The sequence below is a fragment of the Pogona vitticeps genome, chromosome 3 (assembly GCF_051106095.1).
Source record: "Pogona vitticeps strain Pit_001003342236 chromosome 3, PviZW2.1, whole genome shotgun sequence".
NCBI classification, from domain to species: Eukaryota; Metazoa; Chordata; class Lepidosauria; order Squamata; family Agamidae; genus Pogona; species Pogona vitticeps.
The window spans coordinates 172,883,070-172,906,059 of NC_135785.1; the positions used below are offsets into that span (position 1 = coordinate 172,883,070).

General features: G+C 40.4%; 1 protein-coding gene across 2 annotated transcripts in view; it reads left to right on the plus strand.

The window, feature by feature from the left end:
• The first annotated feature begins 14,549 nt into the window (after nt 1–14,549).
• Nucleotides 14,550–22,990, plus strand: part of REV1 (REV1 DNA directed polymerase) — a 53,519-nt gene continuing 45,078 nt past the window's right edge. The window contains exons 1-3 of one of the 2 annotated variants that reach the window (XM_020805604.3): nt 14,550–14,689; nt 21,106–21,172; nt 22,516–22,648. In XM_020805604.3, coding sequence (XP_020661263.3) covers nt 21,116–21,172; nt 22,516–22,648 — 190 coding nt within the window. In that variant the 5' untranslated portion in view covers nt 14,550–14,689; nt 21,106–21,115. Of the gene's footprint in view, nt 14,690–19,605; nt 19,743–21,105; nt 21,173–22,515; nt 22,649–22,990 lie in introns of those variants that run through there. The other variant, XM_078390312.1, reaches the window with a different exon arrangement.

Genomic DNA, 22,990 nt, shown 5'->3' on the forward strand with positions numbered 1-22,990 from the left:
ATAGAACCACGTTCTATCTTTATATAATTTCTAACAGCGGTAACTGTAGCAAAACTAGAGTGTAACAGGATGGGAGGCAATGATTTCCTACACTGACATAATCACAGTAATGATTGTGGATTTTGCTGTTTGGGTTGTTGCTAATGAGAGGACACCAGTGGAGGTTTTGGTGAACTTCTAATGGATAGAACCATTTTAACTTCGAAATTGCCTGTTAGTATTCAGCCATACTGAATTACTTCTAATTGGCCAAGCAATTGCAGTGTTGTTATTGATTATTATTATGTTTGAGAACAAGCAGATAGACTTAACTAGTTTATAAGGGATGCATCTGTCCATAAGAATTCAGCTGGCATAAATATCAGCATGCCTGCAAATATACCAGCTTTACTTTTTGAGGTTTAATTTTTTGCTCAAAGATATATCAGGGTTTGCAAACACGTCACTCTCTGCTAGGTAGCAGGTATGGCACACAAATATTTCAGTAAGTGTCAATGTGTTCACTAGAGGTTATGCTCTAGTTAAGCATGTATATATTAGCTACCTAAATGATTCATATTACAAAACATCCACAAATTAGCTTTTAACTGATTTGTGAGATTGTTTTTTAGAGGGGAAGTTTTCTCAAATCATTATGGTTTAATATCCAAACATTTCTAAAAATTTGTAGGCACCTACTATCTGCTACAGTTGTGAATGTAAACATTATAGCAGAAAAACAATCTATCCCTGAGGCTGCAACTACATCATCAAATACAGTACCATGGGATTTGCTATACTTATAAAACCGGTGAATTTGAAGTATTTTTTTTTTACTGACTACATGATGCAAAGGCTGATTTGAATTGGTCCAGCGGTTTTTGCTCCCAAAGTGTCTTTTTCCCCTCTGCCACTAGGGGGAGGGGGGGCTTCTATTTTTTCAAGACAAAAACATTTGAATGGGTTTTTTGCTTGTGATGTTATGCGTCATCAAGTTGCCCACAACCTATGGCGACCCCATCAATGAGCAATCTCCAGAATGTCCTGTCCTCAACACTCCTGCTCAGCTCTTGCAAACTCAAACCTATGGCTTCCTTTAGGGAGTCAGTCCATCTTATATTTAGTCTTCCTCTTTTCCTGCTGCCTTCAATGTTGTGATACATTCTTGTAAAGACAGGGTTTGTGTCTGTACAAGAAGTTGTGGCAATATAGGCAGTTGGAGCATGATGTTCAGGACTGGGGGATATGCCCCTGCATTGTTTCCTCCCCCCCAATTGTCCCCTGATTTTTTTAAAAAAAATTCTTACATATATGAGATTAGTGCTAGATCACCTTATAACCCTATAGCTAGGTCCTTGTTATTATTATCTCCTGTATTTACACCCCATAAAAGGATCTGCTGAGGTGGAACTGGAGGGAGGAAAGAATTTGGGGCTGTGGGCTGGAATATGAATCACATTGCAATCAATATGAACAGTGAACTCCCAAATCAATCCACAGCAGTGACTGTGATTTCAAACATAATACAGCCTGCTAATCAAATTTCCAGTGTAGTCACGTCATGAAACAGGCTATTGCAGAAAATATATCTTACACTGGAAGAACAGTATATTTAATGACAGCTCAGAGTATGAGATGCTCAGTACTGAGTGAAACATAAATATTTATGAGAACAGACAGCAGCAAAAATTCCCAAAGCAAAATTCAACTTTTTTTTTTCAGTCTTTGGACACACAATATCAGAAACCAGCAAGCATAATCCTAATCAGTCAGTTAGTGTTTATCGTTCAACAAATCTGTAAGTTTGAATTAGTACGGTGCTCCACTTAATATCTGAGCATGTGCTGCTGTTTGGAAAATCTTGTTGCCAGCCAGCTTGCCTTTCGGTGATGTTCACCATCTTCCAACCAGGATTCACCTGACAGTACTAAGTGGTCAAAAAGACAGTTGGTAGTACCGTGGAGTAAGCCATATACCATGTGTGGTAATGGATTTGTAGAATGACAAAGAATATGCAGCCCAAAGAAGTGGGCTGTCAGGGCAGGGTTAGGTAGCCTGTTTTAATATTATGATTCAGCTTACTTATTTTGTGCCTAAATAACTGAGTATATATTAAAAGGCAACTGAATTCAAGAATTAATTTCAAAACATTTGCTGATTCTTCAAATTGTATTCCAGACATGCTTAGCACTTGTGTAACTGCCTTGTTACATGCCATCAAATTGCAACACTGTGAATCCTATCATGTTATCATTATTGTCTTATTGGCCATACAGTAAGACCTTTGTTTGATCCAGGATAGGTTCACACAAGATACAGTATTTTGTGTTACTCACCAACAGCCTTGCCCATCCCCAACAGCATTGCATTACATGAACCGGAAGGAACTCTATTTCTTATTGTTCTAGTTACGTGCCATCCAGTCATGTCCAATTTATGGCAACCCTAATAGGATTTTTAAAGCATGTAAGATGTTCAAAGAGTAATTTAGCATTGCTACCACCCGCCTGAGTTTCCATCAGGGATTTGAACCCAGGTCCCCCACATCTTAGTTTGACATTCTGTCTGGTACACCACACTGGCTTTCACATTTTGTGTAGCCCACCATATACATTAGCGTTAAAAATGTGGATCTGTACCAATGGTTTGCATGTAAAAGAAAATGTGTTGTGAATCCAGATTCTATTACTCTATCTTCATGTGTGTCAGTAACAACTCTTGCATGCCAGTGCATAGTTAACAATTTCTTCTATCACAATAACGTCTAGCAAGACCTGGTGTTCTCACATTATGGAACTATTTCCTTTTTTGTTGTTGTGTTTTGTTTTGTTTTGTCTTTTCAGTGTAGAAATTATTCCATAATTATAGCCTTTTTTCCCTTACTACCAACATTGTTACAAAGAAACCCCACAAAATGGCAAAAGCAATATGGTGCTCGACTTTCCATGAGTCTTCACATCCCTCTGCTAGCATCTCCTTGGCTTAAGTACAGTCCTTCTGTATATGTCATTGCAATGACATATTATTATTGTTTACATTAACGGAACAATTAATAAATGGAAGTTTTCTGTACAGTAAATTATGCTGTAAAATATGTGTATGTATATATTGAGATATATATATATAACTGTAGCATTCTTTAATGGTTTAATGTTCTTAACTTATTGAATTCAGTTGGCATTTTCCTCCCAATCTTCAAGGGTGCTTTGGAAAGTAACAGCAATATTTGATGTAAGGCGTGGGCAGCTATTTTGCCCAATGTTTCCAAAAACTTTTGTAGTAGTAAAGACCCTTTTTTCTTTTCTTATATGGCATTACAAAAGGTTGTGGCTGCTGCGTTTGATCACTGCGGGAAGAATTAAGTCTTCCCACTATAACTATTTTGAATTTAAGTAGGACTAGCAATGTCAGTGTCCATCTAAATAATATATATCTAATTATGAGGGAAGGCGGTAATTTATCCTCACATAAACATCTAAAATATACATTATATAGGATAAGAAGAAACAGCAAGTGCTTTTCCATTTTGCCTCTTTAAGACCAGAAATAGAAAGCCATTAATAGTAAATAAATTTACAGTAAGTTCTTTCTCACTGCTTGCTTTTCCCAAGCAATATAACAGGCTAAAATGAAGTATCCATTAGAGTCTGAGTATATGCGTATTGGCTCACTTTTCTCTTTTTCTCTTGAAGGGGTAAAGTCACATACTACTCATACAAGTGAGTATTCACTTGGTTTGACGTACATTAGTATTAGTCACTTGCAGTTTCTGAAAGTTTGGTCTGAGCCAAACATATCACCAAGCAAGTTAACTGTTTGCTTATAAGCATTTGGAATTCGTCCTCCCAGGTCTGGAATAAGCACTGCAGAATGTATACATTATGTCTGTAAAATTCTGCCTTCTTTTATCAAATTAGTTTACATTTATTAGTAGTAAAATTTATTGAGATATCTAATCCATTTGATACATTTCAAGATAAGAGAACCATGTGAGAGGTTGGTTTGTTTATACTTCTGTTGAATTCATGTGCATTAAAGTGATGACATTATTGACAGATGATTTTACTGTTTGGAGATTTTTGCTGTTTCTGCCATTCACACAAAACGTTATGTAGCACAGTTGCTGGAATGGTGAAAAAACCCTACTGTAAAGTGACAGAATAGCCTTAAGGATTTGTTTTTTAAAAAGCACTTTTATATTTAAAAATTAATATTAATTCATCAATAAGATTACTTTTTTAATGTGAAAATAAACCATGAACACAACACCCTTAACATCTTGTCTCTTCTGTGACTTTTTAAAAACTGGAGTGGGCAGGTGGGAAGATATTTCTGCTTAGTACATTGTTGTGCTTCATTTCTTCTTCCTTCTAGAGTTTGGTAGAAGAATGTAAAACGGCAGGGGGGAAAACACTGACAAACCAGAATTTTGTCATTGGCAAATAGAATAATAGTTGTTATTCTTTACATAGCACTATCTGGTTGCTCTCATTGTTTCACAAGCATTATTCCATAAACTTTACATTAGCCTTTATATTGGGGAGAGCAACTTTCAAGAATTTGGAGCTATTTTTGGTTTTCCTGGACTTTGGAGGGCTGTACGCTCTCCAACATCTTCACTTAAATATTTGTTATATGTCAATTATGTTAGCCACACCAAGAACAGATTAAAAACATATTATTCCTTATTGGTTCAATTTATTATCTGCCTTTTCTTCAGTGAGCTTAGGATAATGTACATAGTTCTCCTTTCCCCTTTTAACCTAACAATAACTGTATGAGATAGATCAGGCAGAGAGACTGTGACTAGCTGAAGGCACTCTATGTTTCACACACAGATGAGTAACAATTTGAACCCAGATCTCCTGAGTCCAATCCTGTGATTTATCTATCAGTCAATCAATATCACCTTTAAACTGTATGCACATTTCCTGCACTTGTGCTACTCAGCACCCTTATCTTCTTATTCATAATTGTTCAGTATCCAAATTCCCATCTAATATCATCATCTTTATCCAACTTCACTACAATTTTCCTACTTTTCTTTCCTCTGATTTCCCTCACTCACTCACTCACACTTTGAACAGTTGTCTTCCAGCAATAGGTTAATTGTACCAACAAAGACCATTATTTCTGTATTGTACGCTTTTAACACCCGTTACCATTTTGATATAACAGTAAACATTTATCCCTGAAAGGATGTGAACTAGATAATCATAACAATCCCATCAGAGTTCATCTGGGTATCAAGGTATAAGTCATTCACTCACTTCTGCCTAGCTCACCTGGATTGTAGTTTCCAAACTCATGTGATAATAAATGACTGTTTTCACTCATGGTGAAGGGAGCAGAGAAAAATGAGTCCAAGCAACATCACCTTGTGTAATTTATACAAGCTTTGTATTCTCGAAGGCTTTCACGACGGGGATCTGATGGTTGTTGTAGTTTTTCCAGGCTGTCTGGCCGTGTTCTTGAGGTTTTTCTTCCTAATGTTTCACCAGTCTCTGTGGCTTTTAAATATATCCACCAGAGCCATCAAACCAAGAAAACAACATCAAACTGAAGAGGAAAAACAGCCACCCACAAAAAAGTATTTCTGACATACATCATGGACTGCAAGGGGAAACCTTTGAAAAAACACAACCTACAAACAGTATTCAGGCCCACCACAAAAATACAGCAAAGGTTACGGTCAGCAAAGGACAAAAGGGACCCTCTCACCACTGCAGGAGTATACCAGATACATTACAGTTGTGGCCAGGTATATATTGGATCCACAAAACGCAGCATCCACACCAGAATCAAAGAACATGAGAGACACAGACTAAAACAACCAGAAAAATCGACAGTAGCTGAACATGCCCTGAAACAAGCTGGATATGAAATTCTGTTTCAAAATACAGAAGTACTGGACAACACAAGCAATCATTATATTAGACTGCACAGGGAAGCCATTGAAATCCACAAACACCAGCAGAGCTTCAACAAAAAAGAAGAAAGTCTAAAACTCAATGCAGCCTGGCTCCCAGCCCAGAAAAACACAGCCAATGAACTCTACCCAGCCACAAGGACCAGTGATCACTGCACACAAAAGACCAGGTAATGACACCCATCAATCATAGTGACAGGTCATCTCTCCCCCTTATCACAACAATACACCCACAACAAAAAACATGCTGATTACCACCCAATCTCCTGAATAGGACAAAAAGCTGATCCCACAGCTATAAATACTCAACTATCCCACAAAACTGCAACAGAGCACAGACAGAGTTCTGACTCCTGTCCTCTGAAGATGCCGGCCACAGAGATTGGTGAAATGTTAGGAAGAAAAACCTCAAGAACACGGCCAGACAGCCTGAAAAACCTACAACAACCACTATACAAGCTTTATTCATTTGCACTGCTTCTATGTTCCAAGCTTTATTCATTTGCATTGCTTCTATGTTCCATAAGTATACAAATACTTCTTATTGAAAACATGAAACTTTGTAAAAAAGTAAAAAAATAAAATAAAAGTCAAAATACATTTCTTGGTCTTTTAGCATATAGAAACACACAGAGAGAAATACCTGTACAATACATTTCATAAGTGCTCACCCAGTCATCTGTCAATTAAAATCTATGAAGGAAAGAACACGATTTCTGTGTATTGCCTCTGCACTGCTGTCTCCAACTGCTGCTTCTTTCATTACCTTTTCCCCTGCCCCTTCTTGGCTTTGTCTGTCTTGGTTCTGTTGTGACTCAATTGGCTTAGTTGACTCTGGGCTGGCTGGCATCTTGCTTACATTACATTTGTCTCTGTAGAGGCAAAGAGTGTTTATATATTCTTACCTATGTTTACATTTTCCTCCTAACCTGGCAAATTCCACTACTTGAAGGCTAATGCAAAATGTCATAGATTCTGCTACCAAAGTGAACATTTGCAGATAAGAGGAAACAATAACATTCTCTCTTTTCTTCTTTTTCTCCTAACCTAACACACTTGATTCATTTTCTGCTTCAGCAGCAAACTTCATGCATTTTCCATGGGAATTGCTACAGTTGCAGACCTAGTGGACTTTTACATTTACTCTGCCGCTCATGCAAATTACATGGGATTAGATAGGACTTTGTCAATCACTCTGCAGTGTCCTCTAGTGGACATTCAGGACATTGTTCCTTAAACTGTTACATAACTTTTTTTTTCATTTTCAAGATTATGTCTCTCTGTCCTGAAATAACCTCTACCAGGTATTTCATCACTGTTCGAACCTCCATGTTATAATCACATTTCCAGCGTTATAATCCTTACACTCTTATGAATTATAAAATATTTATATAAATTATAAAATAATCAAAAAAATTACTGCCCTCCTGATCAGGTGAGTGTGAGGAAGTCTCACTTATATGTTTTCTCTGTTGCTAAGTAGTCCAATTTAGTAATCTCAACAAGTATATTTGTATATTTTAATGGCCACTGTGAATCAAAGTGACATGTGGTTTTTTAAAATAAAAAATCTGCAATTTAGTCGCTCCCACAGTTTTGCTCTTTGTTTCTAAGCTAATTAATTTTCATTTTTCTCCAATGAGCAGCGTTTGCAATCTGCTTGACACATCACTTAAATGCTGAGCTTCTTTTACACACATTTCATCATCAGTTTTGCTATTTCACCATCAGCAACAGGATGGATTTTATGAGTAGTTCACGCATTTTAAAAAAATATGGCTGAAATCCTGTTGCTTAGTGTAGTAAATCACACTAGAGTAGGCTGCTAAATCAATGGAGATTTGGCAAGTCAACTCCTCTATAAGTTCCATTTATTCAAATCCTGTTCCTTAGTTTAGTAAGCTGCAGTACATTGATTCAAATGGACCTCTGTACTGCATCTTACTACAGGAAGGAGCAGGATTTCAGTTGTGTGCATCCCGTGTATCCAACCATATGAGTCGTATGTATCTATAGAAGTCATGGTGTTTAATAATATTCACAGTGGATATTAAACAAACATCTCCAGATATGATCTTGTTTTTTGTGTGTGTGTGTGTGTGTATATTTTCTCTGGAAAGAGAATCCAGGGGAATCCATTCCCTCACTTTTTACAGAGCAGCCATACAACATTGTTCAAAAATCAATACATTCATATATTTTATGTATTTCTTCGCTTCATTCCCCAGATTTGATTTTCTCATTATTTTTATAATAATTAGGTGTGTCGATGGTGCAGTGTACATGATTCCTATCTTCTGGCCCCAAAACACAATGGCCAAGTGTGCATAAAACCTATTGAACTAGTCACAGGTAAACAATTCCAACTTCATACACTAGCTTCAGTCACACACCTATAGTGAAACATGAGATTTACACCAAGAGGGCTAAGATACTTAATTTGATTTCGAGCAACTCTCTTTTCTTAATTAACAGAATTTTTAAAACTCATACTTTACATTGACTTGTGGCTTCAGCCATTCTGTCCATAATGCCTCCTTGATTTTTCTTCTGTGAAGATGGTTCTGTGTTACCAGCACAGAAATCTTTGTTGGGTCTGCTCTGCCAACATGCTGATCTCTCATATATACTGACTACATTTTATTGAGTTGCATTACTGTCAGATGTTCTTCATAATTTATCAAAAAGAGTCGTACCATTTCTCCAGTATAAAATCAATTGCATTCAGCACAATAGGTTCAATATACAAACTGAACAAACTGTCATGATTTTTCTGATATGAAAGGAATCACACCATTTCTCTGTTTTACTCATGGAATTGTTTCAGGGCCTTCACCTGACTCACTAGTCTCCATTCATAACCCCCTCATTTCTTCGACCTCTTTTTCTACCCTGTGCTTTACTGAAGAAAATCCATTATGGAGGATGTGATTGGGTTCATTTGAAGATTGGAGCAGTTCCTCAATTTTGGCGGGAAATAATGACTGAGGCTTATATGGAACGTTTACAACTTCAATTTTATTAACTCTTGGTGTTTCCACTATTACTTCAACTGGATCGAAACAAGACACATTAGGTAAATGTCCATAACTTGATGAAGATAATTCTTCTTGAAAATTTGGATACCTCACTGGGGGGCTGGACCAAACCTCTCCTGATCTGTAGGATGCCGCAGAGGGGCACTCCTCACCGCGCATATGGTACGCAGCACGGATGCTGAGCCCAGTCCCCTTCTTGGAGGCTTGCTGTACATCTGATCCGGCTGGATCACTTTCTTTCTGCGTCCTTGGCCCTGCAGGAAAATAATCACTGTCCATTCTTGAGTCTTGAACGTAGTCTCTCCTTCTCTCTTCAGCTCTGGATCCAGTAACAAACCTCCAGCCTTTACGTTGGAAAGTCTTTCAAAAGCCCGTTCTCTCATACGTGGAGTCTATCCCTCCCTTATCTTTCTTCTCCTTCTTTAGCATTCCTTCATTCTCTGATCTACTGCTGAGTCTCCTCTCCCCTTGATCTTTTATACCCTCTTTCCATACTGACACTTTTAGCTCCTCCTTCTTTCCTCTTTCTCCTTCCTCCACCAGACAGACTTCTATCCTCCCCTTTTCTTCTTCTGCCTCTTTCTTTTCCTCTACCAGTATTTCTCTTTCCTCAATCACCTCTCCCTCTCTGGTTCCCTTTTCCTCTTTTGATGCCTCTATGGGTGAGGATGGCTCCCTATCCTCCTCCTTTCCTTCACAGAGGAAAACACAGAAGAGCTGTACTCCGGCTTCTCACAGCTAGTATGAGGAGTCCTCCACTTGAAAGTGCCCTTAGGACAAATCAAGCTGCCACTTGATCACATGCATGCAAAGCTGAATAGAGATACGTGTGTGTGTGTGTGTATAGTGGACCTGATTCTATAAGAGGAGCACTACCCATTCCGAACAGGTTGAGTTCACCTGTCTGTTTAAATTCCGATGAGGAGAAGCTCTGTCTTATCTGGATGGTCATTTTCTCATCCATCCTGTCGCTGCCTCCAGATAACGATTCAAAATATCAACAATTTGTAGTTTCACCACAGATAACCTTTATGAACCTAAAAATGTGTTTATATATTTATGTAATTGAGTGGAAAATTATTTGCTGTTTTTGAACATCTGTGGCTATTTTTTGCCAGTAAAAATGTCTTTGAACTTGCCTTTATGCAAATCTCAGTAGCAACTGAAACTCAAGGAGGTATTTCTCAAGTTCATGTCTTACAGTAAGGCAAGGATGTCTTTTCTTCTCTTACCAACATAATCTCTCCAGGCATATAAATCTTTCAGTGATACTGCCTAAGATGTCAGACATGCAAAAGGAGCCATGCAATCCCCCTCCCCCAGTTGACCAATTACAAACCAAATGTTAATTTGCCAAAAGTAGATGGGGGAAAAGTTTGTGTTAGAATAAACAGACTGTCTTTTGCTCTTAAGGGAGTTCCCCTTCTAATGCTGTGGTAACTGTACCCTCTAGTCTGCCCAATACAAATTGTTGTCTTTAAGCCCGTACACACATATGTCCTCATACTTAAAAAAATGAATTTGAAATTATTTTACTTTAGCAGTCACTTTTAGAAGCAGCTGGTTTACATATTTTTCTCTGTGGTTTTCTAAATATTTGTTCGCTGCAGCCTCTCTCTCTGCCCGTTAGATGTCAGTAAAAGCCAACTGCATCTGGAGCAGGTATCCCTGCTTTTACTTTCCCCTCTGACAGCAACAGCATGTTAAACATAGATTATTCCTGCACTTTAATCCCCAACTGTATCTGTGTCTAAGCTGAGTCGCTGTAGGAGACAGCAACTAGAAATGTCCTGTAATGAATTATACTGATAAAGCAGGTACAGTGCGGCAAACGCAGGAGAAGTCAGGAGCTGCATGCAAACGGTGTGGGCTGCGCCTGCAATGCAGCACTGTCTTATATGAGAAATGTGATCAGACTGGTTTTAGCATTAGACAAGAGTCATAATAATATGTTATCTTCTGCCTCCCTATTACATCCAACCACTACTGTGAAACTATTTGGCTACAGGTTAATTTAAGCTATGAATTTACTTACATGTAAGGCTGATTCCCAAGTGCCAACACTTTGGAATGATTATTGCTATTCATGATTCAGCATTCCTCACGTATACAAATGACAGAATGAAACACTTAACCTAGCCTTCTGACACAGCATCTGGTCACATTTTCAGAATAATGACAATTAAACAGGGTTTGGATAGGAAGACAACCCATGTTATCAGTGTTTGTGAACATTACCGGCTTTAACAGTGCAGAAGATGATTTTCAGTGATTTCTGCATTCTGAATTAATTAAAGGTATGCTTTCAGAAGGTGCCCAGGATTTTGCAATGGATAGAGTGATGGACTACAACTCTGGAGATCTGGGTGCAAATCCACAGGGTGGAGGGACTGATAATACCACTCCTTAAGTATCTCACTTACCTTGAAAGTCCTATTAGGGTTGCTATACTTTGTTTCTGACTTGACAATGCATAACATGCTTCAAGGAGGCACTGAGTAATCATCTGGACATGCTGAACGCTGAAGACAGAGTCCTACACTGCAGTGTCTGTCTTGACAGTGGGTAAATCCATTCAACCAGGAGGACAAAATGCCTACGTGTTTCTCAGTTCATACAACTGCCACAGGCCTGCAGGAGGCATCTCCTGTCAAGGACGTCCCCAAGCCCTCACCATGAACATCCCATCTTGCTCCCCAGCATCCTATGTTTTACAAGAGAGAGAGAGGGAAGGAAGGAATAGTGACTTTGCTGCATAACAAACTCTTGAGGTTTAGAAGGATGTTATAGTCTTTGGCAGAATTGGGGACACATGATATGAACATATAAAGTTGCCTCATATTGGCCAGAACTGCAGCATGTTTGCAAAAGGTTTGCATGACATGCTGCAGTTAATTGATGAGGTGCTGGGGCATGTCTCAGTCACATGCCTAAGTCATGCATCTGATAACACAATTGACATGCACCCCAAAACCTCTCACCCAGACCTTACACAAACATCAGTTGGACTCAAGTCATTGATTTATGCTATTCCAGGCCTGTTCTCCCACAACTTTGATTTGGTAGTCGCTTTCCAAGGTCTTGAGGAAGCACCTTTCCAAGCACCACGACCTGAATCCTTGTAAATAGTGATATTGAAGATGGACCCTGGGAGAACCTCATCACAACACAGTGGGTCTTCCCACCAAGACTATGGGAGTGCTTGCAATTACTTGGGAGTGAGAATTCTGTTAACCTAATTAAACCCATGAGGACGTGTGAATGAATGTAGATAATATGACCTCGATGTGATATGTGGCAATGTTGGGCTGGCTGGATAGTTCAGTGAGTTAAGTAACTGACTGCAGAGCCAGAGGTTGAGAGTTCAATTCCCCACTATGCCTCCTATGAGTAGAGCCAGCCTGTGTGGCCTTGGGCAAGCTGCACAGTCCCACGGCACCCCCAGTAGAAGGGAATGGGAAACCACTTCTGAGTGCTCTCTACCTTGAAAACTATGAAAACGGCCGCCATAAGTCAGAATGGACCTGATACTACATAATTATTGGTAGTAACATATAGTACATGCAGCTCCTTATATGTGTACATCCACATATAGAATGGAATACCGTGTTTTCTTGAAAATAAGACAGGTCTGGGAAGCAGAGGAATGATGGGCATGGTTTCTGGAGGAGGCGCGGAGGATGGCGTACCTCCGGGACCGTTTGGACCCTTCGAGGGGGGGGACCCGCTCTGGAGAGAGGATGGAGACGAAGAGACTTATTAAGAAATGAAGAACAAGCTATCCCAAGTTATGACCCGTTCTTACCAGGACCGTGGGTTGCCCTTACGGGGCCCATTGGCACCGCAAGAGAGGTTACAAAAGGATGCCTTAAAGGAAGTTTTACTGTTGAATAATGAAATAAATACTAGTTTGGATGTCAGTTTAAAGATGTCTCCTGTTTTATTTGAGAAAAACGCTGAGGCTACATTCGAACCCTCACATGGAGTAATTAGTTATGTAGCTTCTTATGGGTTTTGTGACGTGCATTAAACCAGATGCATTAAAATAAAATTCTCAAAACAGGAATTTGAAATATTTGGAAGCTTTTTGATAAGATTACATTAAGTGGACCACCGAGTCACAGCAGAAATATTGCAAAAGTATAATGAGTATCAGAAGAATATGAAGAAAATTGTTTCTGAAAATATACTTAGAATATTGAAGTATAAAATTACACGCAATGCTTTACTGATAGAATGTCAATAATTTATTGTAAATTATTTGAATTTATTCCAGAACAATGTGGTAAACAAGGCTATTAATAGATCTAAAGCAGCCCTATGTGTCTAAAGGGGTCTGAAGCATCCCTAACCTATTAGGATTTTCTTATTTTATGCGAACTACACTACAGTTCCTATTGGACAGAAGGCAGAGTAGGCATTAAACAGGAAGACATAAAATCAGTAAGACTTGTCGGTGTCACCCCCAGTAACACAGTTAATTTTGCTGGCTGCAAAACAAACCGGTCGCCACCTGTAAATAATTCTATTTATTGGATGCTTTATTGTATTTATTTCTTAAGTTGGAGGCATACAAACGAACGTGGGAAATGCCGTTTCCACGCATGTATCTGCACACTCGTGTCGAAAACACAACGTTCGGAAAAGGCATCAGAAAGGAATGTTTCGATGCGCGGAGAAGAGCCCTCCAATTTCCGCACCTGTAGCAGTTTGGGAGCGCCGTGCTGATGCCTGCGAGGGTGGAGGCAGGGGGAGAGGATGATGAGGATGAAGTGGGGGAACCCGGCAGTTTTGCCGAGCTCAGCGCGCCCTGTCACGTCTTGGCGCCGGCTCCGCTTCCGAAGCCAAGGGCAGGGCCTAGGTCCATCCAGGACAGAGGCTCTTGCGAACTGCAGTTCGTCGGAGTCGCCGCTAGGGCTGCGTGTGGCGCTCTATCCATCTTGTCTATATATAGCGCTCCCTTAAAGCAGCGGCAGGAGCGCGAGGGGGTATCCCTTCCCCCGTTTCGTTGACTGCGAAGAGCAGCTTCCCCCCCCCCTCCGCCGCGCCGCTTTCTGCAGCTGCTGTTGCTAGTACAGCACAGTAGTAGCAGGAACGTAGCAACTCCGCCCCTGTCCCTGTAGAGGGCGCTGCTCCCCTCGCCTCTTCCATTCTACGGAAACTCCGCAAAACGGGCGGGGAAAGAGAGCGAGAGCACAAGAGAGGGTGGGCGGGGAGGTTCTCCTTTCACCAGACGTCACGTGATGCCGGAAAGCTTTTAGGGCCAAGGAAGGGGGTAGAAAGGGAAAGCTCTCGCACGCGGTTTCAAGAGAAGCTCTGCCGTTTGGTCGCGCGCCTTCTGAGGGCTGCCTGCCACTAGGGGGCGCCCCCTCAGGGCAAGACGGCCAGCTGGTTGTGAGCGAGCGTTCCTTGATCGAACGTTTCGGAAAAGGAGAGAGGGAGAGAGAGAGAGCGCGCGAGTGAGTGAGTGAGTGTGACTGACTGGCTGTGAGGCTGGGAGGCAGCGGCCGTTGGTGGCGCGAGACTTTCTGCGCGCCGTGCGTGACGCGGCATTCTGAGGGAATGGGAAGGTCGGAGGAGGAGGAGTAACAACGAGGGAAAGGCGAGCAGACAGGCAAGCCAGCCAGCCAGCAAGGCGGGCAAGTGTGAGGTCTGTCTGCGTGAGGGGACGCGATGTGAACCTTCTCCCCGGCCCGGCAGGGCAGACGCGGCGGTGACGCCCCGGGGTGCGACGCGGCGGAAGGTGAGCGAGGGAGCGGCCGGCGGCGGTTCCTCTTCACTCCCTTTTCCCTTGGGCGAGCGCAACCTCTCGGAGCCGTTGCCCGTCCGGGTCTTGTCTCGGCGGCTGGCCTCGAGAGGGGAGGCCCGCGGCCCAAAGCTCTGGCTCCCTCCCGCCCTGCAGGAGTCGCCCCGTGAGGGCCAGTGAGTGAGACGGGCGGCTTATGTAACCGACGGGGGCAGGCAAGCAAGCAAGCCCGGCGCCGAACTGCTCGCCGTCTGTCTCTGTGCGTGCGTGCGTGTGAACTGTATATGTAGGGAACATCGCGCGGGGGGGGCCTCCCGACGGTGTTTCAGACCCAACATGCTCGTGCGACCGCACCGGGACAGGGAGGCAGTTGCAGGGAGGTGGGGACGGTGGCAGCGCAGGCGGCGGCGGCGCGCCTTTGCCACCTGTGCCGAAACAGTTTGCCCGCAGGTGCCCAGCGAGGTGCTGGTGGCGGGCTCAGCTCCAGATAATCGTCTGCAACCCGCACACGTTTTGGAAGCCATGGCGGTGTCTGTAGCTTTCCATCACTGCAGCTGTCTGCAGCTTACTCTTGCTCGTTGTGAACTATAGGCGCTCGGAAATGGTGGGCAGTTTGGTTATGTTGCACGATGTGTAACGTGAGGAAGTGAAGCTGCTAAGATTTTTAATGACACGGCGGGGAGATGGGTGTTTGCTTGTTTGTTTGTTTTTTACTGTACCACTGCCGTTTCTCTCAGCTAGAACCATGCTGATATAATACTCTGGCAAAATAAACCAACGGTCTAAGGGGTGGAGAGCAGCGGTCAGTGCCATATGATGATTGGTACAGGTTAGACGCAACAGGATTCCATGACAGATTTTTTTTTAATCAAACAAAAGAGGATAACATGTTAATTTAAAGCAGTTGATGCACAGAATTTTTTTCTATGTGGGGTTTTGCAGAACACCTCTTCCTCAAAGCAAAATAATCATTTTAGATGTATGTGTGTTTAAGAGCTAATATGCATGTTTTGTTTTAGTTATGTATGCAAATTATCCTGTCCCCTAGGTTCAGGATGAAAAGGTCAAACAGAGGTCTCAATGTTTGGCTTTAATTGCTTAATTACTAGTAGGTGCCTAGACAAGATATTTTATATTTGCTTTGTTTACATGGAAGTAATTACTATATACATACTCAGCAGACATTTTATTTGATTCATTGTCTCTTGTGTGACAAGTTTTTTATGACATTAGTGGCTCTTTTTTCACACTATATTTCAGTGAACAATAGAGGTCATTTTTCTGGAGGACAAAGAGTTTTTCATGGAACTGTAACCAACTTTTATTTTCTAATATGATTATTTTAAATGCAGTTTCCTAAAATCTGCTCCCAGACACTGCAAAACAGTCTTTTTCCATGTGTAGAATATTTTTAAAATAATTATTTTCTGTTGATTAATTGTAGATGTACTGTATGTAAAAGCTGCATTGAGTAAATCATAGTATGTGCAATTGAACAGGCCCATTTCATCCAGTAGGACTTAAATCTGCACCTAAAGTTTTGTCTTAGTCATGAACCTTAGTGTTGTCCCCATCATCGCTGATTTTCTGTAATCTACACTTAGAATTGTAGTGCAGTTTCCATATTTAGGGCAACATGCTTATTTGAGTATATGCCCATATTAGTGGGCCATCTGAATGATGGTTTTCATGAACATGCTGTTTTTAAAAAATTTAATTATTTGGCAGTCAATTAGGAAATCAAGATTGACCACTTGTTTACTTGAATTGTTTGTGGAAATATAGCAGGACTTTTATTTAAAGGTTGTCCTAAAAGTATTCTAGCATAAGCAGAATCTTTCTGCATAAATAATGTTGACTGGAAATGTAACAATTAAAAAATGAATTTGGACAAAGACAATTTTTGATTAAATCAGCAATAGGGAACTTCCTTTAGATAGGTACAAGATGGCTCTTCTTCTAAATAAGTGATTCCCAGAAGTTCTTGTACTGCAGTTCCCAGATGCCTTCACTGCCAGCTGTGTTGGCTGGGGTTTCAGGGAGCTGCAGTCCAACACCTGGGTTACTCAGCGTTAGGAACCACTGGTCTAAATCTTCAGCAGACATAGTGATGCCAGGATACATGGTCTTGCTTTTGTGTTTTCACTGGATTCACTGTACTGATCCCTGTGTTTACTTAGGTGGGAAAAGCCAATGTGCAATGAAGCCTTTCCATGACTTGATGATAGGCAGGTCCTTCATCGTAAGGAGGTTTTCCTTTAAGCAATGAAACCTCCTCCCTTTATAAGTACCAGGTTTAGGAGCACTGATGAAGCTGCTACGTGGGTCAGGTGAATCTGTTGTCACTGCTCTGCCCTCCATTGACAGTAAGCATGAGAGCTTGGAAGTTCCAAGTGGTGCTATTTGGATATTTCATTTTTTAAAAATGGCTCAAAACTACTCTAGTACAAATCAAGAGCACAGATTACATGGAAGTATTGGATATTTGCTTCAGCCTTGATGTGACAAGAGTAGGTCTGTTACATTCTTACTGTAAGAACTGTAAGATCTGTTAGCTGGAGCTATGTACAATATAGTGACTCATAAAGAGGAACAAATGCAGAATTGAGAAATGTTACCTCTGCATTTGTCTTACTGCTCATTATTTTTTTTAAACAGAGTTGACACAGATATCCATTCCCAGTCTCGGGGGCCAGATTCTGCTACAAACATACATGACAAAACTATTTACATACTACTGTGGCAGCAGCGGTATTACAGGACCTACCAATGTAAACAAGTGCTTCAACATCTTTCTCTTGTTCATCTTCCCATGTATAATATGCTGCCTTCTGCCAGCAGTACAGTGGACCCTTGACTTACAGACGGCTTGACTTACAGACTTTTTGAGTTACAGACTTCTCTGGCCGCAAAATTTAGGTTTGACTTGCAGACTGAGATTTGACTTACAGACCAGAAAAAAACCAAAATGGAACAAAAATGGCCTGTTACGGGATTAATCGGTTTTCAATGCACTGTAGGTCAATGGAGACTTGACTTACAGACTTTTTGACTTGAGAACTGCCTTCCGATACGGATTAAGTTCTCAAGTCAAGACCCCACTGTATCCTGCATTTTATATAGGACAAAGAGATCAGTGTATACCCAAAAGGATAAATAGATACAAACTGCAGTAATGAAAAACAAGTGACTGATTTCTTCAACCTTACATGAACCTGTCCTTCCAATCTTAAAGAAGCAAACATCAGAGAAGAATTAAAGAGATACTAAGACTACTAAACTATGATTCATTAGGAAGTTCCAGGCTTATCACCAGAGATTTGGGTTGAACACTATCCCACAACTTTTGTGGTTTGCCCACATGACTTTTGGCATACTGCAGTCGACTCTTCTTATTCTTGGGAGACAGCAAGGGGGTGCGCCTGGGGGTTCTGGCATGGAGACCTTCATTACGCAGTGTGCGCCTTATTGTCTGAGCTGAAACTTCTATACCCACATCTGACAAATCTTTTTTCAGTTCCTCAGCAGTCACACGGGGACTTTTCACCACTCTACGCTTTAGGTAGCGCACAGCAGTCAAAGTCAGCATCTTCTTTCTTCCACGACCAGGTAGCATTTCAACAGTGCCCTTTTCCTTGAATTTGTGAATGATGCTTCCTATGGTGTCTCTTGGTATGTTTAACTTCTTTGCAATCTTCTTATAGCCATTGCCCTTCCTGTGAAGACAAATCACCTCTTCTCTTGTCTTCCTGGACCATTCTCTTGACTTCACCATGTTTGTAACCACACCAGTAAATGTCTAGAAGGAGCTGAGTATCACAGTCATTTTAAAGCTGCCTAATTGGTGCTTATTATGCTTGATTGGTGCTCGGGGACATCCACAGGTGTTTTCAATACCTGATCGAAAACACCTGAATGAACCTCTCTTCTTCAGAGTGGTAGTCTTTAAGGGGTTGAATAATTGTGGCAATGAAGAAACCACAAAAGAAACATTTACTACTGTATTACATAAACAATTGATGTTATTTTAGTTGCATTTGGTTCTTTAAAACGTCCTTGTAGGATTTCATTCTGAATACAATTCCAAATGTACACTATAGTCCCTAAACCCCTTTACAGCATTGGGGGTTGAATAATTTTGAACACAACTGTAGGGATATAGACAATTGACGAAAGTAAAAGTGGTTTGGTAAAAGAAATATGCTGTCAGGCTGTGAACAAGTTCAAATATCAGTCTACAAGATAACAAAAGGTTAGGACTTGGTTATGTGTCGAAAATTGGCTTTAGCATGTTTGAAAATAATTTTAAAAATTCCTACTATACGACACACAAGCTTAAAAACAGATTAAAATTTTTCACAAGAGGACAAACATACCAACCCAAAAAAAGTGACTACCACATGATTGTAAACTGACTTCAGAAAAACCCCAGTCATCTTCCAATTCATTTTCATAGTGCAGCCACACTCTTAGTTGATAAAAGTGACATACTGTGGGAATCAGTATAGGATTTCATACCATCATCCATAGTTGAATCAACCAGCAGGTCTCACTCCCAAAACATCTCGAAAGGTCAGGCTGTCATACAGTATACTATGGGAGGTGGACCAAGTTATTTTATCTAAAGATCTATTGTTAACAGTGATTTGATAGTGTATTTGAAGCCTGTCCTATGTGAAAATAATTCAAGATGACATACCTTAATTCTGATAGAAACGGGTTTATCAGATGATATTAGTTGAGTAAGCCAGCTTACAATATAAAATCAAACAATAAAACCCAGAAAAGTACATAACCGTATAATCATTACAATTATAATAAAATGAAGGGATAATACATAAAATAAGGGAAAATAAGAAAAGAGATCAGGTATTGACTGGAGGGAAGGCCTGGATGTATAACCATGTTTTTAATTGGGTTTTAAAGATTCTTGATGGTTCAAGTCAGAAATAAAGCGAGATTTGCTGAACACTGCCCACCTGGGGGAGAATCATAGCAAATTACAGCAACATCAAGAAAAGATGGAAGAATAGAGGAAAGCTACATATAGGTATAGTTGCACATTTTCTCTGGACAACTGGTGCCATGCAGACAAGTTTAAAAAGTGTAGATTCTGTTGACACAGAACTGAGTGATTAGCCCCACCTCCTCCCTCATTGTGTTCTAACCAGTTTCAGTGCTGAAGCTGGAAGGGGGATACGGCTGCTTGTTTACAAGCTGTACATGCAAGCAGAGATTTCCTCCTTTCAGCCTCAGCACTGAAATAGTATAGAATATGACAGAGAATGTCGGCTGGACTGTGCTGTTTTGGAGATGATCAGTGCTACTCCAGGGACAGTCACCTCCTGAATATTTAGATTTGGAAGAAATCTGAGTTCTGTTTTGGTGCTGTGCCTCAAAGGTGTCTGGATTGTCATGGAAGCACCAAGCCAGTACAAACCCCAAGCCCTGACTCTAGCACCCCACCTGAACTTAATGGTGGAGTGTGTAGGAGGGGGTTGCCTCTGATCTTGCGTTGCATCTCAGAGGGGAGATCTTGGGAAACATGGTTTGCCACCCAAAATGTGTGATCACCTACCTTTGTCATTTGTTCTCCCATGTTGTTGGCATTTGTGTGCTATATTTCTCCAGAGTTTTGCATTAGCTCTCACTTAAATAATTCATATTAAGAAGACATGAGGCAGAAAATATTGTAGCCTCATGTTGTGTGTCCATAAATGAGTTACATTCCATCATTGAAGAAGTTTCTGTACTGAAGAAATGATATCTTCTTCATAAACATGTTTTGCATAATACATTTATTAATTTAAAGGTTTTGAAGGACCCTTTATTGCAATCAGGGTATATGTGTTCTTTGTGATGATGGGGCGGGGAAGTCAACGATTATGGCAAGACGGTTACATTGTGCTCTCCATTCACATTTTTGTTCAAAACTATTTTGAAGTTATGGATTTATTCTGACAGGAAAAATAGGATCTGGTCTTGGGAAGGATAAGATTGTAACACTCATCATCTTTAATTCTTTCTGCTCTTACACTATTAGTTACAATGCACTAATTGCACAAATAGTGCCAATTTGTTGTCACAGTGATTTCTGCAATTGTGGTGCGTAACAGTAAGGTAAAATACTATTTGGTATATGGGCAAGAAACATTTAAGAACCAGGGTATACCCAAGCTATGCAGTGAAACAGGAGAAGTGCTACGGTAAAGATTTGTAGGGAATATACCCACATAGGAATTAGTATTTATGAAAAGATAGTTATTACCAGTTATATTTTGTAAATTCCTCCCAAGGTAGATATTTTTCTCTCCTATATTTGGCTTTATTTCTGAATGTAATATTTCAGATATTGTAGAAATACTAAAAGTTAACCTTTGTACTGTATCTTTCTTTTCTCCTCCCCTAATTAGAAGCCTCACTATGAAGCAAGGTGGATGGCAAAAGCGAGCAAGTAACAGAGATGGCTGGGGGCCATGGGTAAGTTCAAGTTGATAATCCTTTAACAAAAGATGAGAACGTAATTTTTTTTGTGATTTACCTCTTTTTGCTGGAAATTAGCTTTAATGTAACTGCTCTTTCTCCTCTACCCTACAATATTCACAAGGATGTTTACCTTGATCAAAGAATGAGATTTAAGTCGCATGGCTCAGTTCATCTTGTTCCTTGGGTTCAGAATTTATTTGAATCCTGAAGCAAATCTGGTATTTGTCAATTTCCAAAGTCAAGGAAAGGAACCTGAAACAGCACTTGTATTGAAGCTAGACTCTCCACAACTTTAGATATTGTTTTGGGGGAGGGGTTTTAAAAATCTGGGGGAAAACTTACTGAGAAAGCAAAAGTGGCACTGTAATAGAAGCAGAAGACCCAAAACAGAAGGAGATTGATAGGGGGCTCTGTGATTGGGGTCTCTAGGAGACCTGAGAGGGAACTCATCTGCTTTTGTGATCAGTGACAATTTTGTGAGAGCAGCATGTTGGAAAATAGAGAGAGATTGTCATTTGTTTTGCTTTCATTTTCGATCCAATTGGTCGAATGTCTGTGAAAGTTATGCCAAGTGCAGGATTTGTGTGGGGTAGGTGACCATAGGATTGGGAATAGGAGCTAAGGTGTCTAAGTTGCATGGTTTCCAGCAGAAGCAGGCAGGCAGAGGAAAATAGTGGAAACTTTGCTGCATACTAGAGGTGAATCAGGAGCTAATGGCACTGAATTATACCCTAATCCTAGATCACAGCTCATTTTCAGGTTTTTCACTATTTAGGCATACACAATACTTAAGAATGTTCAGATATAAATCAAAGCAAGCAGGCTACAAATTGCTTCCAATTCCTAAGACAGATATTTCAGAACAAATTGAAGCAGATGGTATTCACACACCATTCAGAAGATTTTTTGATACCACTAAATGGGGATGCTTACCTTGCAAATGTGTGTTACTTACCCTGTTTCCCCCAAAATAAGACCTAACCTGAAAATAAATCCTAGTATGATTTTTCATGATGCTCATAATATAAGCCCTACTCCAAAAATAAGCCCTAGTGAAACCCCACCCTCCACCATTATGCAGCAACCAGAAGAAGATGAAATGACTGTATTTGAATAAATGTAGATTGTTATACATGAAAAAAAATAAAATTTCCCTTGAAAATAAGCTCTACTGTGTTCTTTGGAGCAAAAATTAATATAAGACCCTGTCTTATTTTCAGGGAAACGCAGTATATCATTTTACAAGTATTACAGATTTTCCACCAAACATTAAATTGATAACAGTGTAGTATATGTGATGTGTTTTACCAGTTTCTTTTGCTCAATTTAAATTCAAGGGAGGGTATATGTCTGCCAAAGTCCAGAAACTGGAAGATCAGTTCCGTTCAGATGCAGCTATGCAACTTCAAAAAGATGGGACTTCCTCCAGTATCTTCAGTGGGGTTGCTATCTATGTCAATGGCTATACAGGTAATGTTTGTTTTTATAACAACTTTGAGGTTCTTAATGAAGACAGCTTTAGCTGAGGTAATAACAATGTAGAAGCTATCTTTCAAAAAAGGCGGAACTGTATAGCTTTCCTCCTCGCTGTTTGTTGGGAAACATACCAAGCTTCTGATGGCCTGGCTTAGCTTCCCAGCCCACTGAATGTGCTCCAGAATTTACTACAGAGAATCAAGCTAATTTCCTGAAAGCCATCGTGATCAATTGTGCGGGGGACTCCCAGATATGAAGGGTTTCTTATTATTTTATATGTCTGTGATTTTATCATGATTTTATTTGATCATATTTGTATTTTTAACAATTGTGACG